Source organism: Dicentrarchus labrax, unplaced genomic scaffold (genome assembly GCF_905237075.1).
Source record: "Dicentrarchus labrax unplaced genomic scaffold, dlabrax2021, whole genome shotgun sequence".
In the NCBI taxonomy this organism is placed as follows: Eukaryota; Metazoa; Chordata; class Actinopteri; family Moronidae; genus Dicentrarchus; species Dicentrarchus labrax.
The window spans coordinates 16,449,750-16,466,589 of NW_026136724.1; the positions used below are offsets into that span (position 1 = coordinate 16,449,750).

Sequence of the window (16,840 nt, forward strand, 5' to 3'; positions counted from 1 at the left end):
AAAGAAATCAGATATGAGAGAGAATGATCCCTAATCTTAGCCTCAAACACTGAAATTTGATTCGTGAGTACAAAAATAGGCACTGAATTTACTTTTGAAAAAACCTGCAGTTTATTTTACTTTGGACTTTAGTTTTTGCCCTGTTCCTCTCTTTTTTAAGTCCTTTCTTCCTCCTTGGCTTTAGCATCCAAGAGGAGCCAATTACTCATACAGCCCCAGTAATTATCATGAGGGATGGAGAAGCCTAATGCTGCTAAGACTAGAGAATTGTGACAGTGAAACTGTCTCTAATGAGACAGACCCTGGGGATTCTCCTCTCTCGTCTCTGGCCCCGCTGACTGCGCCGCTCTCTGCGATGGACGGCGCTAATCGCTACAACTAAAACTGTGTCACTTTAATGCCTCTCGTACAACAGTGGGGAGGCAGGTGGGAGGCAGTGACAGAGGTATGAAATTTTATGAAGGGAATTTCCATGGGAGAGGATGTTTACAAAGAGGGGTTTACAAAAGAGGACTAAAAATATTTCAATATATCCCGGTCACGCTTCCCGCAAACACAAGCACAGACAAATAAGTACAAAATCACATGCCAAACGGTACCCTGAATGCAAACAAATTTACAGATAACTAAACACCCATCTTAAAGCCACCATGTGTAGGATTAGAACATGTCTGGCTTTGGTGGTAGAGCAAGAAAACAAAACGCAGTCGACAGCACGATCTTTATTTAAAAAAAATGTCATAATCGTGTATAATCGAATCACATACACATATTACACAGTGGCTTTAAACCAGCACTAATAGTTTTTTTTGGCCACTTCAAGAGAGCAACAAGCTGTAAACTCAACACACATATGGGTCTCATCTTAAGGGCTGACATGGAAAATGCCTAAGCTAGCTGTTTCTAAAAATTGTGCCTATTTACACAAAATTAGCATAAATATGGGGTCGTGTCTCCGGCCACCTGAGAAAGTCCAATATTTACTTATTTACCTGTTACCACCAACTCCTGAGGGAAATTAATTCTCCCCCTAGAATGATGGATGGTAGTCAACAAACCAGGAAATAGAAATATGGATAGAAAACAGGTGAATTGTCAGTCTGAGTGAACTTTGAGGTTAAGAATCAAAATACTGAAAGCCAAACAGCTGTTTATCGGACTGAAGTAATTCTACAGACTGATGAATAACCGAGACCTGTTAATCGAGTTACCCCCCCCCGATTATGACCTTGTAAGAGAACATGATTAAGATGTTTACATGACAGTTGCTGTAATCAGAGTACTGCCTTCCTCCTCATAATCAAATCATTAGAGTACGTTTTAATACACAATAACCCCCGGCTGTGTGCTTGTGTGTGGGCAGCGCCAGAGACGAGGGAGGGATTTGGTCCAAGGTTGGCCAAAGAAACGCCCTTTTGGCCACAAAGGCTCCGGCTATGAATATTAAGGCTGCATGTCCCGAAGTCTGCAGACAGTGCCTGAACCGACAGTCATACAGGGATGGAAGGAGGTCGACACCTTAAATGTTACATGTTTATATTACTCTATATTATATATTATATATATATATATATATATGATTAGCATTAGATGTCTTCTGTATAGATCATCAACTGGTGAGGGTGCTAACTTTTTTGACTGGGAAATGTAGCTTTAGCCTCAATCTTTTAGCACAATATAGCACAATTTAGATAAACAGTCATCAAGTGCATGTGTAAGTTTTTTTTGGTTTTAAAATGTGTCAGCTGGAAACCTGCTGGAGGCCGCGTCTTCAACCAGCTCATGGAGCTAACTTTAGCTTATTTAGCCAGCTAGCTACCGCCTGTGGAATCTGCCAGCAATAGCTTTCTACCCAGCATTTTATCCGGTTGCTGGGTAGAAATGAGTAGCTGCTTTTGTCTGCCGCTGTCTGAAATTAGGACCCATTGTTTCAAAAGACCACTGAGACTTGTGTGTAATCGGCATATCTAATGGGAAGCTTGACAGGCTTAGCAACAGCAACGGGGGAGGTGGGGCTAAGCTGTCGACTCTACCTTGCTGACATCTTGTAATCTCTGTAAGCACACACAGAAAAGGAAAAACTAAAAACACACTGGCCACTGCAGACGTTTCACTCACTGTAGCACACGTACTGTATTTCCTGTACCTCCTCTTAAGGCTGCATAAGTGAGCCTCTGCATTTTTACATTTTCCTCTAATCATCGGTCACAATGTGTCAGGACTTGCGAGCTGCTCCCCGATAAACACCCTAAATTGTCATTGTTTAAAAAAGGAGGAGAAAGCTCTTTTTGAAGTTAAGGCCGAGTTTGAAATGATGGCCCAAGGTTTGCGCCTCCATTTAACTTCCCAGAGATAAGGCCAGCGCATTCTCAGCTCGGTGGTTGAACTATGGTTGTGTGCAGTGCTCCTCTCAGCGCTGTCCTGCCAAAATGGATACCGAGCATTTACAGGAAAGATAGCGCTGCAGAGTACAGTTTGGGAAAACAACACTCTGTGAACGGTTAATGAAAGGGATTTCTCTGCCCCGCTGATTCAATGGGTTTTTTTTTTTCGACAGCGGGTGAAAAGGATGGAGGCAATATCTGCAGTCGCCCCACAGGAGAGAAAGGAAAGTTCAAGTGTCCCAGATGCGCGCCGCTTCTGTGCAGTCCCATGGCACATTAGTTGTGATGACGTATTGTTCTTTCTAAATATGAGACGACGGTGTGAAAATGTGCTGCTAAGGTGTGAGGAAGCGGCAGTGAAAGCTACTAAATAACAGCCTCTTCTCAATATGTAATTTGTAGGACAAGCAGTATTTCCCATAGAAATGTCCCACCTCTGATTGACCGAGCTGGATTTTTACTTCTTTGCGCCCAGGGCTCTGTGGCGACAGCACTGGGTGAGTAAGACATACTTAGACTACTCCTTGTGGACACAATTAAGCGAGTCGTGGTCCATTTTTTCCCCTCTCTTACCCACCAGTTTTGATTATCTCCAGTTTCCAATTTAAAAAGGAGCTGTCATTTTCTATCACTACCACCTCACGGATGTATTCCTGGAAAAGCCAGCGGGCTGTCACATGTCATGGGAGCGAGGAGGTGCAGTGGAACAGAGCTCCATTAAGATCCCGCCCGCTGTGCCGTCAACACCTTAGCTCTCATTCAAACAGATGAATAAAGTTACAAGCGTAATGATTTGACACAGTGTGGAAAGTGGCTGGTGTAGGCTTCGGGTGTCGCACATGCTTTTGAGTAAAAAAAAAAAAAGTTTGTAAATAAAATATTACTGAAGAGTTGTGTTAAATTCTAAACTGGCAGAACTCTCTTGAGAAGGATCAAGGTTTCACATTTCTTCCTCTCTCTCTCTCTCTCTCTCTCTCTCTCTCTCTCTCTCTCTCTCTCCCCCAAAGACATCAGATCATTATATCGAAGACAGTGCAGGAAGCTCCCACGACAGCACCATGGTGAGGTGACCGCAGGCGGGCGACCTGATGGATTTGTCTATCAGACACCATTACTGGACTGACAAGGGTAGAGGACAGCCAGATCTTCTTTTTTTTTTTTTTTTTGGGGGGGTCTTTTGTGTGATGAAGGCCAATTATGGAGCAAATTTCACACCTTTTCCCCGTCACGTCTGTAGGCTGCATCTGCTGAAGAGCATCCAGCGCTGTGTCACGCTCCCCACCCGGCACATCCGCATCTGTGTCCCGCCTTGTCAGTCAACCCCTCCCTCACCTCCGGCCCACACACACTCGCACCGTTTGAGTGCCTGCGATGGCAGACAGGATATTGCTTGTCAAAGTAACACATTTCTGAGAGAAGTCAGGGATCATATGGATCATTATTTAAGCTGAGGAATACCTCCCATTAGATGTGGTTTTCCAACAAGCAGTGTCTGTCTGCGCTTTAGACGTCTCCATTTGCAGAAAGTGGGAAGTGGAAGATGACAGACGGGAATCAGAGGGGAATCGGAGAGGAGGGGTAAGGAAGGGACGGAAAAGAAAGCGGGATGAGAGTTAAAGAGTAGTCGAGCCTTTGACGCAGACAGGGAGTGGAAACAGTTGCCATGGAAACCCCACCCTGCCTCAAATGAGTCAATGAGTAAGTGAGGGGAGAAAAAAAAGAGAACAGAGAGTAGATGGAGGGATGAAAGAAAGTGAGCTTTCGACTGAAGGTATTTTTGTCTGATCTGCCTAACCTCTGTCAGAAGGAGAAATAAAGACAACGTAATACACAAGCTAGACAAACACCAGGTGATCCTGTTTCTCCACAACACATACATACAAAACAAACTATGATGCAGCATCACCTTAAGTCCACCTCTGTCTTAAAAGTCTGCTCCTTGTTCACCTCCGCGCTGGGCTCCAGCTCAGAGCTCCGCAGTGAGGCCTCCCCTCTGTCTGGGCTCCTCAGTGAGGCTCACACTAGCGTTTATTAGGTTTTTTCACACAGATACTAAATAATGAATGCAGGGGCACTGGGGAGCTGTTAGTCTCTTTTATTATCCTGATTATTACTGTCATCCATCAGACATCAGGCTATTAAACAGAAACGCAGACATGTGACAAAGTAAGGGAAGAGAGAAGGGCCAGTCACAGGTACCTGGCAGATAACTTGAGGTTTTAAACGTGCTCTTACAGGTTACATTTTGGACTTTTTCAAAATAGATTTGAACGAATTTACTTACAGTCACATATCTTGTTTGTAGCATAATATGCACGCACTGATGCACAGCAAAACAAAGAAAGAAAGAGGTTGCAGGGGAAGAAAAACTGATAATGAAAGGAGGAAAGATAAGGACAGTGCAGCAGAGCAGCAGGATAGAAAGCGGGAGACAGACAGAGATTCATATTTCCTGTTATGCCGCAAGACTCCAGGATGATCAAACCAACAACTGTGTACAGACAGATGGACTTGCAGTCGCTCTCTGTCTCTCTCATTAATAAACACCATCACTATTGTGCACAGTTGCCCCAGCCATTAACACAAACTCAGTTCCCCTGAGGGCATGTAACTGTCTATTAAGCCACAGTTTCAACCACTACTTCCTGCTATTAAGGCATATGTTGTTTGTGCATGCATGTAAAGGCCAAAGCACACAAACACACACGTGTATGAAAGTAACGACTAACAAGCACCGCAATGCAACAAAGCGGTAAAACAGACACGCACTTGCACACTTTAAAGACAGATGTGGGAACATCCAATCACACCCTTCATAAACTTTAAGTCTCCATTAGCGGTTGTTCACCGGGATGTTCTGTTTAAGAGTCCCTCCTCTGCCATCAAACCACTTTGTTTCTTCTTTACATGGTAGCCAAGCTATTATCAATGGAGTCAGAGTTCCCAGACGCACCATGGTGTGGGGTTAATGGTTGCCATTATCTCTGTGCGATACGTACTGTAAGAGGGAAATGTGTTAACCTTCAGAGATATTGACGAATGGTTCATGTATCTAGCCTCTATCCCTCAGGCTGCTGTAGACCATTGTGGGCAATGTTGCACTTCATTGGTCAGTTAATCTGTCATTCACATCTATAAACACGTAAATCAAACCGTTTCAAGAGGACTTTTAGAAAGTAGTATAGGTCTAGTGACACTGTGAATGAAAACTACAGTGCATGTAACTTTATGGAAGGTTTTACCCTATCACCATTAGTCATTGTCATGGGTTGTGTCTAAAATCGGTTCCTCGTTGACTCACTTGATTCACTTTTTGTACATAATAAACGCATAATAGTTTAGTTCGATAGTTCGCAACCTTTGGGTCTGGACACCCACAAGGGGTCGAGAGATTATTAACACGACAGGAAAGCAGAAAAAACAAACAGATTGCTGCTAAAATGACGCTTAATATTCAGACTATTTAGACTTGATGGGTGGTCACAAGAAGGTCAGTGTGCATTGCCACTGATTTAGTTAAAGTAAATTACATTAGCAAAAAGTAGTGTACAGCACATGCTATGGACACAGCTTTTTTATTCCATTATAGGCATGTTTGAGGGCAAAACACAATCCCTAAATTCCACACCTGAATAAAATAAGCAAATGAGGACTGGTTTCAGACACAGCTACAGTCAGTGTGGACATTGTCATGCCATTTAGAGAAGGGTTGAGAAAAGGGGAAGCGAGAACCCGACAGAGCATCGTTTCACCTTTTTACCTGCACTTGACCTGCGCTTAATCATCAGCTCTATCATTCACAGACAGCCAAAGATAGACACCGTGCTCTTCACTAAGTGCTTTACTGTGTCCAAAGAGCTAAAAGGCAGCGCTCAGAACAACGCAAACCAGTGTGTGTGCTCTTGTGCGAAGGAACAACAGAAAGAAGAAGAAAGTAGAGGAAGGCAAATGCGAGGAAGAAACAAATATAATATGAAAGACTGCGGCGAACAACTACAGTAATGAGTCATATAATCCTAATGACCTTATTTTTTTTTTTAAATCACATTTCCCTGCAATAGAGGCACTGCACTTCTTTATATTTGATTTAGTATTTAGTGGAAAACATGAGACACTCTTGTTTTTTAATCTCTCTCAGATGATGTGATCGACCTTCAAGTTATGTACTCTGACTCTAAATTTACGTTAAATACATGCACGCTAACTCGTACGCTTGGAAATGAGTTCAAATATTCTTCTGCTCGGCTCTGGAGGCTTCGAATCAAAGTACACACATGCACACGCCGCCTATAAATGAATGTGCGTCTGAAACTGTGTGAAAGTCATATTATAAAAATCTATACGTCAAATTGCTGTGCTTTCCAGTTCAATTTTACCTAAGTAAATCAACAATTCTCAATAAGTGTTACACACTTGGGAGCCACGACTAGTCTACACACACTTTACTCCTCTACGCTCGCTATCTCCCCCATCAAATCTATGTGGATTACCAGACGATAGGCCTGATTTCACATGGGCTCACGCTATTAACGCTCTGACCTTGGATTTCAACCAGGCAATTTGTCTAAGAGCTGGCACAGCCTTAGCTGCCCTGGCTGACTCCGTCTAAGATCCACGATTGGTATGGGTGGCAGCAACTGTCTGCCCATCAACCTCCACCCCCCCAAAAATGTCCACTCAAAGGTTATGTTTAAATTGCTGTGATGAACTACTCTGAATCTATCACTTACAATTGTCTTTTCTCTCCCTCTTGCCCCTCAGTCCCACTTAGATCTCACCATGTGTATCAATTTTAGATTCATATTTTCCCTCTTTTTATCCAACCTGGATAACAAGTCCTCTTCCTAAATCATGTGTCCATATGTGGCCCTTTAAAACCAAAGCCCCAATTTACACCAGGTATTAACATGTCATCTATTTGGATGCATCATCTACCTGGCTGAGATCCAATGACAATGTTAGCCTGACCACCTGTAAATGTGGTCTGGCCAATTTGGATGCATTGTGATTACAATGGGTTCTGGGTGCATTTACAAAGATATTTAGATACAGATTTATGCTAATGGGAGGTGTATTTAGGTCATATTGTCCCCAGAACTTGGGAAATCCTTGAACAAACTCGGATACTAAATTAGGCAGTAAAAGCCCATTGTACATGTTTTGTGTTGGGTTTCCATTGTATCTGAAGATTTGTGAGGACAGACATAGACATACGTAGATAAAGGAGACCATAAACCTCAGAACACCTCCTTTTGGGAATCAATTACAACACTGACTTCAATAAACGTGAATGTTATACTCACGTAAGTTGTAGCTGCCTCAAGGCTTATGTCTAATCAAAGAATCGGTAAGGGAAACTCTTATAGGTAGTTCCTGGGCAACAATTCTGCCTCTAGAAAAGGGGCTTTTAGGAACTTTGGCCTAAGAATTACACTCAGACCCTGGTTCTTGAGTTCTAAAAAGGTTCCTGGAGTCCCTGGAAAAGTTCCTGTGACAGAAAGGTAGCTTGGTAATCACATTAAACTGCCATATCTATTTCACGTGGTTATTTTATAGGAGTGACAGGTATATCAGTCTTGTCAACATCCTTTTCAGTTGAAACAGAAGCAGCATTTACTCAGAACTTCATATGTCAATTTAAGTTGTGTCATTGTCATTAATCTCATTCTTAACGGCATTTGGAAACGGTTCCTGGCTTTGGCACAGGGTGATAACATCCCCATTCTTGATTCCACTCACAAAGCTTGGTTGGTGTTGTCCCCGAGCACAATACCAGACCTGATTGAATCGATGAAAAAATTTAAAGATGCCGGTGGCAATTCAGGTCTGGTCTAGAAATAGTCTAATAGAAAAGGTCAACAAGTCTTCAACTGCCAAAGAACCTGTCAAGTCTATTTGTCAATTTACTTGTCAGTCAGTGTCCCTAACCATATGTCAGTGCATCTAAGTATCATTGTATCTAATCAGCAGTGTACCCATCTGTCCATCCATCAAACCATTTGTCATTGTACTAAAGGTTGCTTTACATCATATACTGTATTTTTGCATTTGACCTTCTATTTGACCGGGGTCACAGTTACGTCACATAAACCAACATGGAACCCCAATGTTCATGGAAGAAGAGTTATGAAAGGTGTAAAACGGGTCGGAAAAAAAAGAGCCAAACCAGGCAAAAAGCAGAAAATGAAGGAATAGTTGCAACATTTCCACAAATGTGTATGTGTATATCCAACAAAGATCCATCACTCCATCAGTTCAGATATAAAAAGCCCAGCTCAGTCATGACTAGCCCTCTTCCTCTCAGCAGCACTGAGGCCCATTGTTGAAGCTTCATTAATGCACAAATTAACCTCCCCTTACTCTCGCTCACTGCAACAGTTTATCTGCAGTCCATTTACTTACATGGTTATCGTAGTCTGTGTCATATCATCATGCCTCCTCCCCCTTCGCCCCCATTCCCTTTTGTCTCCCTCTTCCTCTATTTGTTCTCCAATTTGTTCTCCCTCTTTACTGTTCACCTCTTTCTCTATCTCCAATGCCTCACCGGCAGCAACCCTGTGAGTGGTTATCAGAGAAAATTACGCTTCTGTTGCAAACAAATAGCTCTTTTTCTTTGTTTCTCCTGTTGTATTCTGTTCAGAAAGGGCAACAGAAAAGTGGCTTCAGCAAAATCTGCCTGCTCCTGGCCTTGAAGAATGCACCTCCATTAAGGATTCAGAGGAGAGTTAGCCACCAGACAGCTGGGCCTAATGGCACGGCAAGGCTAATGCAGAGCTAACACACACACACACACACACACACACACACACACACACACACACACACACACACACACACACACACACACACACACACACACACACACTATACACAGATAAGAGCTCTTACACATTCAAACAAACACCCTTTCATATCACAGCCTACTGAAGGCAATGAGCATATGTTCAGCAAACAAATGGCAAATAGGAATCAGAAGAATATGGATTAAACATCAGTTAGTCTAAGCTCATATACAGTAAACACAAGGAGCTTAATAAGCCTGATAAAGGACACACAGACACACACAGACACACACACAGACACACACACACACAGACACACGCACACAAACACACACACACACACACACACACAGAAGACCCAGATAAGTATTGAGCTTCAAATGCTGTGCTGAACCAAAAACACCAAGTATCAATATCTTAAAGCCCCCTAAATCTTATCTTTGATTGTCTACATAACACTCAACTGTGTGCTCTTGTTATGCATTAACGCAGCTAATTACAGACAGAGGGCTGCAGTCAACACTTGATTTTAAAGGGACGAACTTTCAGACAAGCCCGATTCCAGCTGAACCAAGCAACACTCCAGCAACTAATTGATTACAACCACAGAGAGACAGTTGGGAGCTTTTGGACTGAGGCCAACACCAGCGAGGGTAAAAGTATCTCATCGCACATTGTTCTCAGCTGGGATATTCAATTTATTCAACGCATTTTGTACACTTAAAAGTACTTAGAATCATTAAGTGCTGATAAGAAGCAAGAAGCATGGCCGGATTCACCTGTGCGGAAGGCCCTATTGAGCCCCTTGCCTCCCATTTTCTGTGCTTGTGTATTCAGACTGCTGCCCTCAAGTCAAGGCTATACATAGCAGCTTAGCAGTTTCCCTGCAGCTCAAGAAACCAATCAGTACTCCTCTGCTAGAGCACTACCTGACCTCGGGTTTGCTCTGTGTCAATGAGTTTGTAGTAATTTTATACAAAAGTGTTGGAGGATCTGTTGAGCATGACCGTTCGTTCTTAAGCTTTGGAAACAATCAGATTAGCTGCTTGTTTGGGAGCTTTCAGCCATATCAAATAATGCTCATCAGCAGATTGAGTTCGCACATTGCAGATGTTCACAGTACTATTCGGCTTGTTCTCTGTAGCTCCAGAGGCAGCTTTTAAAATTTTTTTTAAAATAAAACACCCTGATGATGTCATAGTGATGTCATCAGGGTTATCCTGGATTGGGTTTGAGACTTAAAATGTCCAACATAAAGCCTGTGTTGCAAGCTAGAGGTGTGGGGTTTGAAAGGAGTGGACATTTAGGAGGCAGGGAGGGCGTAATGACAGATGCTATTGAGTTGCATCATGGGAAATTTAGGATCCACTGTTTTTGCAGCTTAACACATACTAGAGAATGCTTACACAGTGATATGTGGGCATGTGATGCTTCATTTCTGACCATTCTTTCTATAACCTGTCTCTTATAAGTCCCACAATGTTATATGGGTGACATACTAAATCGCTGACATACCCTCTATATAACCATTTGATCAAATTACCACAAACAAATTGCCACACGGTGAACCTGAAGCTTTTAAGGGCGAGAGCGGAAAACAGCAAAAGTGTTTCGCTCAAGCAGGTGAGTGGAGGTGAGAGGAGCGAGGACATGGTAACTCACAGGGGACGGTGCGGAGGTAGAGGTTGTCCCGGATGATCTGCTGCAGCTCGTGGTCCACCGAGCCTTTCTGGAAGCGCAGGTTGAGGTAGTGGCGCAGGTCCTTGTCTATCACGCCCCCTGGAGGAACACAAGGGACGGGAGTGAGTAATCAGAATCAGACCTCCTCCATCAAATCAATCACGCTGACGTGAAAGGCTGTAGAAATATTTTCCTGTAGAAGTAAAGAAATGGCTCGAGGAAAAATAACCCACTCAGGCCTTGATCAGAAACGGGGACAGTTTGATGTGTTTGTGAATTATCCAGACAAACATTGCTTGACTCGCAGTGTTTCCTGCGCAATTTCTCAAACTTTGAGAGGAAGCAGAGGAAGCTCAAAACACTGCAGCGACAAATGACCCAGAAATCACTGAAAACCACAGTAAACAATTTGAATTCGCTAAATCCTTACAAACAAACACAGCCCCGCTAATGAATACGCTCTGCCCTCTCCAGGATTCAGCATCTGTCATGTGCAGCCACGGAATGGTGGAGGTGTTAATTGGAGCGGTGGCCAAACACGTGTGGAGAAATGTCTACATATAAATCACCCGCTGACTCCCCCGGGGGCTGTTTTTACTTCCATTCTCCTCTTTTTCACCCTCACCTGAGCCTCCCCCCTTCCTCCCCCATTCACCGCCCCTTACCCCTCCCCTTCTCTCAATCTCTCCAGCAGTCCCAGCTGTGTGAATGGACTTCCACTTTAAAAACCAGTGAATCTCGCTGGCTCAGCAGGACTGAAGATAAAAAAAAAAAAGAAGTGATGGAGGGAGCGACAGAGAAATGGAGGTAGGGGATAAGAGGGATGGAAGGCAAGGGCAAATCCCAAGGGGGAGTAGAAAGGGGGAGCTAAAACAAGCATCAACTCCACCCCCCCCCTCCCCAACAAATTCTCCATCTATCTACTCTGCCACACACTCACAATCACAATTCAAATGGAGGCAGGACAGAATGGAATGGGGGGGGCTCTACTGACGTTACTTAAGGGATTCCGCATGGTACTGCTTTAACAACACACTTGTCATTCTTGTTACTCCTCTGCATAGAAGTGAAGCAGCAGAGAGGCAGACGGAGTGGGTGCACAGGCTGAAAAGACATTCGTCTAACCTTCAACATCCTCTGTAAAGCAGCAAGTTGGCATGGTGCCACATAGAATTTAGCCCCCCCCCCTTCCCCTTCTCTCTTCTTCTTCTTCCCTCTGTGATCCTGAGGCAGTGACATCCGAGCATGATATGCCGGAGACCGCGACTGACAGAAACACACACATGTGCAGAGAGATTCATCCGGACATGAAAACACACGCAAGCGACTACAGAAGCGCTCTAGACAGAAGGTGGACGATATGGAAATATAACGAGCATTCAAGAATAACCTAGTTTGGAAGTTTTCTGTCATATTTGGGAGATCTGTTATTTTGCACATTCTGCTTCTTCAGTCGTGTGTTCTTGAAAACACACACACACACACACACACACACACACACACACACACACACACACACACACACACACACACACACACACACACACACCAACATTCACTAATCCATCAGGGCTGAACTAATTCACGGGGAGCACTGCATTATAATCATGCAAACCTGAATTACAGAGACCGGCTCCCATCTGTGTCTCTGGAGCAGCACGACCAGCCAATTTACATTTGCATGAGAAAAGAAGCCAAGCCAATGAATCTGCATACTGAAAAGGTGAGCAGACTCAGAATCACACACACACACTCACACAAAAAACACACTAAATGGCACCTCTTGTGCGGACAGCGGTTGTGCAGCCAGTATAGTGTCAGAGTCCTCTTTCCACAGGTTTTATGATGCAAATAATCTCCTCTGGAGGAAATCTTGCGCTGGATCTTTCCTGCTGGAATTTCCCCCCCCCCTCTCCTGTGCTGTCCTGTCCCTTAGGTCCCAAACTCTGCCTCTGTTTGCCCCAATCTAGTCACTGCCAGCCAGCCAGCCAGCCAGCCAGGGAGCCGAATCACCTCTCTCTCTCTGCACTCCACGGCGGAGAGATGAAACAGGAGAGCACAGAAGAATGAGTGGCTGAGAGAGAGACCGAGGCAAACGGAGAGTGTGTGTGTGAGAGAGAGAGAGAGAGAGAGAGAGAGAGAGAGAGAGAAAAGAGAGAGAGAGAGAGAGAGCGGGAAAGAGACGGGGAAGGGGGAGAAGTGTGTGCACGAGAGAGTGTGTGTTGCTGCGAGTGAGGGAGAGCGACCGCTGAAGCGCGGCTCTGGCGGTGAGGGACCTATCGCACTGAGATCCCTTTTTCCATTGGATCCCTCCAGATTCTCAGGTCCTACAATGCCCCCCATCTGCAGCACAGGGCACTACATCTGTTTTATGTGCCTCTTTCAGATTAAAAGCCATCCCCTGCCACATCGCACACCCACCACCCCCTAAGCTTATAGCATCCACATGGCCTGGATCTGACCTTTGTCTACCATCAACAACCACGTGGTGAAGCTAAACATTATGTTTCAGTGCTGCCTAGCTCCCGCAGAAGAAAATTCCTACTAATTAGGTTGTTGTTTGTTTATTCTGTGTTTAGCAACCAACATCAGTGGTCTTCTGTGTCGCAACTTTTTTGCCCATTCTGGTCATGCAAGCTTTCCATTTCTCTCCTTCGCCTCTTGTCCTTTTCCTCTGGTAATGGCATATATTTATGTGCTTGTATACACATTTGCAAGCCCACAAAGACAGCTCGACTTTAAAGGCTACTACATCGAAATGAAACCAAACAATGTCAGATTTTATGGGTGTTTTATCAGGCACCCAGGGCGATAAAAAAACGGAAAATATGAAACCGTGTGCAGACTTTTGACATCTATGTATAAATAAAACATGCTCTTTGGATGTCTGTGTCATACATTTAACTATATCTACAGTATGTATGTTATTATCTGTCGATTTGTTTTGATTAATTGATTGAGTCAATAAAATGTCACAAATATGGAAAAATTGCACATCACAATTTTCCTAGAGCCCAATATGAAAACTTCCAATTGCTTCATGTGTCAATTCAATTTGACTTTCGACAACATTTGGGTAACAAAAAGGAGCCAGGTTGATTGATATAACATTCAAGGAAATAAAATGCATCCTGTTTCATTCAATTTTCTGTTTCTGTGCAAATGAAAAATGCAGGTTAAACTTATTTTCAACTGAGTTTTAGTCCCAAAAGATAGCAGACTTTGCTGCTGTATTGACTGGCACTGGGCAAGAGAGGCTTCTTCATATGTTGGATTTGACTGGCACAGTTGAGTGACGGGCATCACTGGGTTTTCTCTTCTCCCCTGGCAAAAATCTCTCCATCTTACACCTCATGTGTCAGTTTACTGTCTGAATGAACCTCACAAACCTAAATCTCCACAGCCTTGCTAGCATCAGAGCGCTCTTTGTTTAGTCATTGTTTGCAAATGAATCCGATTTATTCAACTTTTTCCCCCGATATGATCGACTAAATAATTTATGTAGTACTCTTTTCAGCATCGACTGTATGTGACCACCGTTGTCCTCACCACTGAGCAGCAGTAAGAACACACACTGGTGACTGCAGCTCTCCTCAATATGGCCCAATATTTGGCCATGTATCCAAAAATAGATTCTGTGTGTGTGTGTGTGTGTGTGTGTGTGTGTGTGTGTGTGTGTGTGCGCGCGCACATACAGCAGTGCAAGAGAGTCTACTTCTTGCAGCGGCTCCACTGGTCTGGAGTCAGTGAGGTGTACGAGGATGGGTGAAGGAGGTCATTTCAACAGATGTGATGCTCTCTCTCGTTTTTCTCTTGAGGTAGTTCCTCATCGGTTACTGCAGCTCTGACGGCGGCGCTATCATGACACAACTGATATGTGAAACCGCAGGCGGGGGAATGTGTACGACAGAGACGGCACGGAGGGGAGAGGATGGAGATAGAGTAGAAAAAGGAGACCGTAGAGGCTGTGCCCTAAGGAAAATCAGCACTCACCACTCCCTGGTGCAAGAGCCAATCAGCGGAACAAGACAACAACACCAAAGCAATGGACAATTCATCATTATTCAGTTATTAATTCCACTTTGACCCTGAGGAAAGGTAACAGAAACAAAAGAAAAAGACCCTTTCCAGTTTAGGAAGCATTTCGAGCCTGTTTAGAGCCACATGCAGCCATGATAACTGTTTCCTAAACAGATGGGTGAATGAAAATCGTTGTTGCTCTGTAGAAGAACAGAATCCACCATTTAAGCTCAGCAGGTGTCATGTAAATCCCCTGGGAGGCCCGGGAAAGAGAAAGAACAGCCTGTGGAGAGTCAAAAAACAAGAGAGCAGCTGGTTCCTCCGGGGGATAGAGGTGCTATAACAGCTAACTGCCTCATAGCCTGGCACAAACTAGTGGAGCTCACAGAAGAGCGTAGACTTCCATTGCAACTTCACTCTGGAGCAGCACTCAACCTTAAAGAAATGGCAGTTCCAAACACATGGTCTTCCTATTTATTTGATTTTTTTTTTTTTTTGTAAGAACACACATGCTCCACTGAGGATGACTCCTACTGATTTTCATGATCCACTGATTTTTCATCTAGCACAACCAGCAGGTCAAACACTTATTCTGTGAAATATCTCATCTATTTGACATCCCAGAGCCAGGATGTAGACACTTGTTGTTGTAAATTAAAATAAATGAGAAAAGAAAAGATGGAATATTTATATGTAATGTAACTCATCAGGGAGCTCTCAGGGTTACTCTATAAGAACTTATTTCAAAGACACAAATTAGCATGGCAAACAAAGAGGGCAAGAGACCAAACGTTGGACTGGTCCACCGAACTTGGAAGAAAGGCAGCTGACAAATCTTCAAAACGTCAAATTTTGCAACAACGCAGACAACTTCAGAAGCTGCACCTTACGGCTGCCAGTTAACAATACGCAACATGTTTGACTGGAAACTGATGAACTGAAGTCACAGTGATGTCTTTAATTGTTAAATACAAACCACTGGAACATCACACCCACATGAACTCCCCTGTCAGTACAGAGATGTTAAATTTAGTGTACCCCTCTTTCCCTCCAGCTATGTTTCCATCCACCTGTGTTAATGCACATTTTCAATTTTCACACCCGAGTGGAAACTCCAAACATTCTATAACAACGTGGAGATATTGCTCGAACGTTTTCACGCTGGCTTGGGTGGAAATGTTGGTGTATCGATTGAAAAGAAAAACAGTGTAATGGTAACAGATACCGTGAATAAATCATGACGCACATGAAGCCTGTCACTAAAATGTCCACTGAACCTTCCGCTCCCCTGAAAAGACTACAAACAGCTGGCAGAGGTACATGAGATCTGTGTGGAGCAGAGAGGGGACTCTAACCTTCCTCACATTAATACATAAAACATAAGTGCCTTATTTCCATCCCATTCGTCACATTGTTTTTATTCATTTGAGGACTGACTAGTGTTCTTTTAATTACGTCATCTCGTTGTGCCCTCTTGCACTGGTTTAATTGCACCCAACTGGAGAATTAATGCTACCAACTGTTTATCTCAACACATAACAGCAGTGGATGGAAACATGATTTCATTTGCATCTTCTTTTGTCAATTTTCTGGAAATTTGCACGGTAATTGGATGGAAAAATGACACTTTTTCCTGTCTCTCTCTACACTGTGACTGTCAAATAAAAGAATAATACCAAAGAAATCATCTTGTTGAATGCAGCACTACTGCCACTGTCAAGCAATGTCAAAATAAGTGCTGCTATCTATTTAGACTGAAATGTGAGGTCAATGCCATTTAATATTTTTTAAAATGTAGCAAATTGTTACTTTTCATCACGTTGTCTCTCATTAGACAATGGTTTAATATATAATCGTGCTCTTTCGATGTGTGGAAGAATAAAGACTGTCTCACTAACATGACTACACCATGAAAATACATTTATATCAAATTTACTGCAGCGGTAGAGCAGATCATTAGAGACTTCATGCAGG

General features: G+C 43.5%; 1 protein-coding gene across 21 annotated transcripts in view; it reads right to left on the reverse strand.

The window, feature by feature from the left end:
- The window catches only part of magi2a (membrane associated guanylate kinase, WW and PDZ domain containing 2a), a 208,516-nt gene that overhangs the window by 135,524 nt on the left and 56,152 nt on the right, over positions 1–16,840 (reverse strand). For 20 of the 21 annotated variants that reach the window (XR_007882556.1, XR_007882554.1, XR_007882551.1 and 17 more), the window contains exon 2: positions 10,829–10,945. Coding sequence is in view for 12 of the 21 variants with exons in the window: in XM_051392363.1 (XP_051248323.1) it covers positions 10,829–10,945 (117 nt within the window). In the remaining 9 variants the exon portion in view is untranslated. Of the gene's footprint in view, positions 1–10,828; positions 10,946–12,626; positions 13,119–16,840 lie in introns of those variants that run through there. The other variant, XM_051392368.1, reaches the window with a different exon arrangement.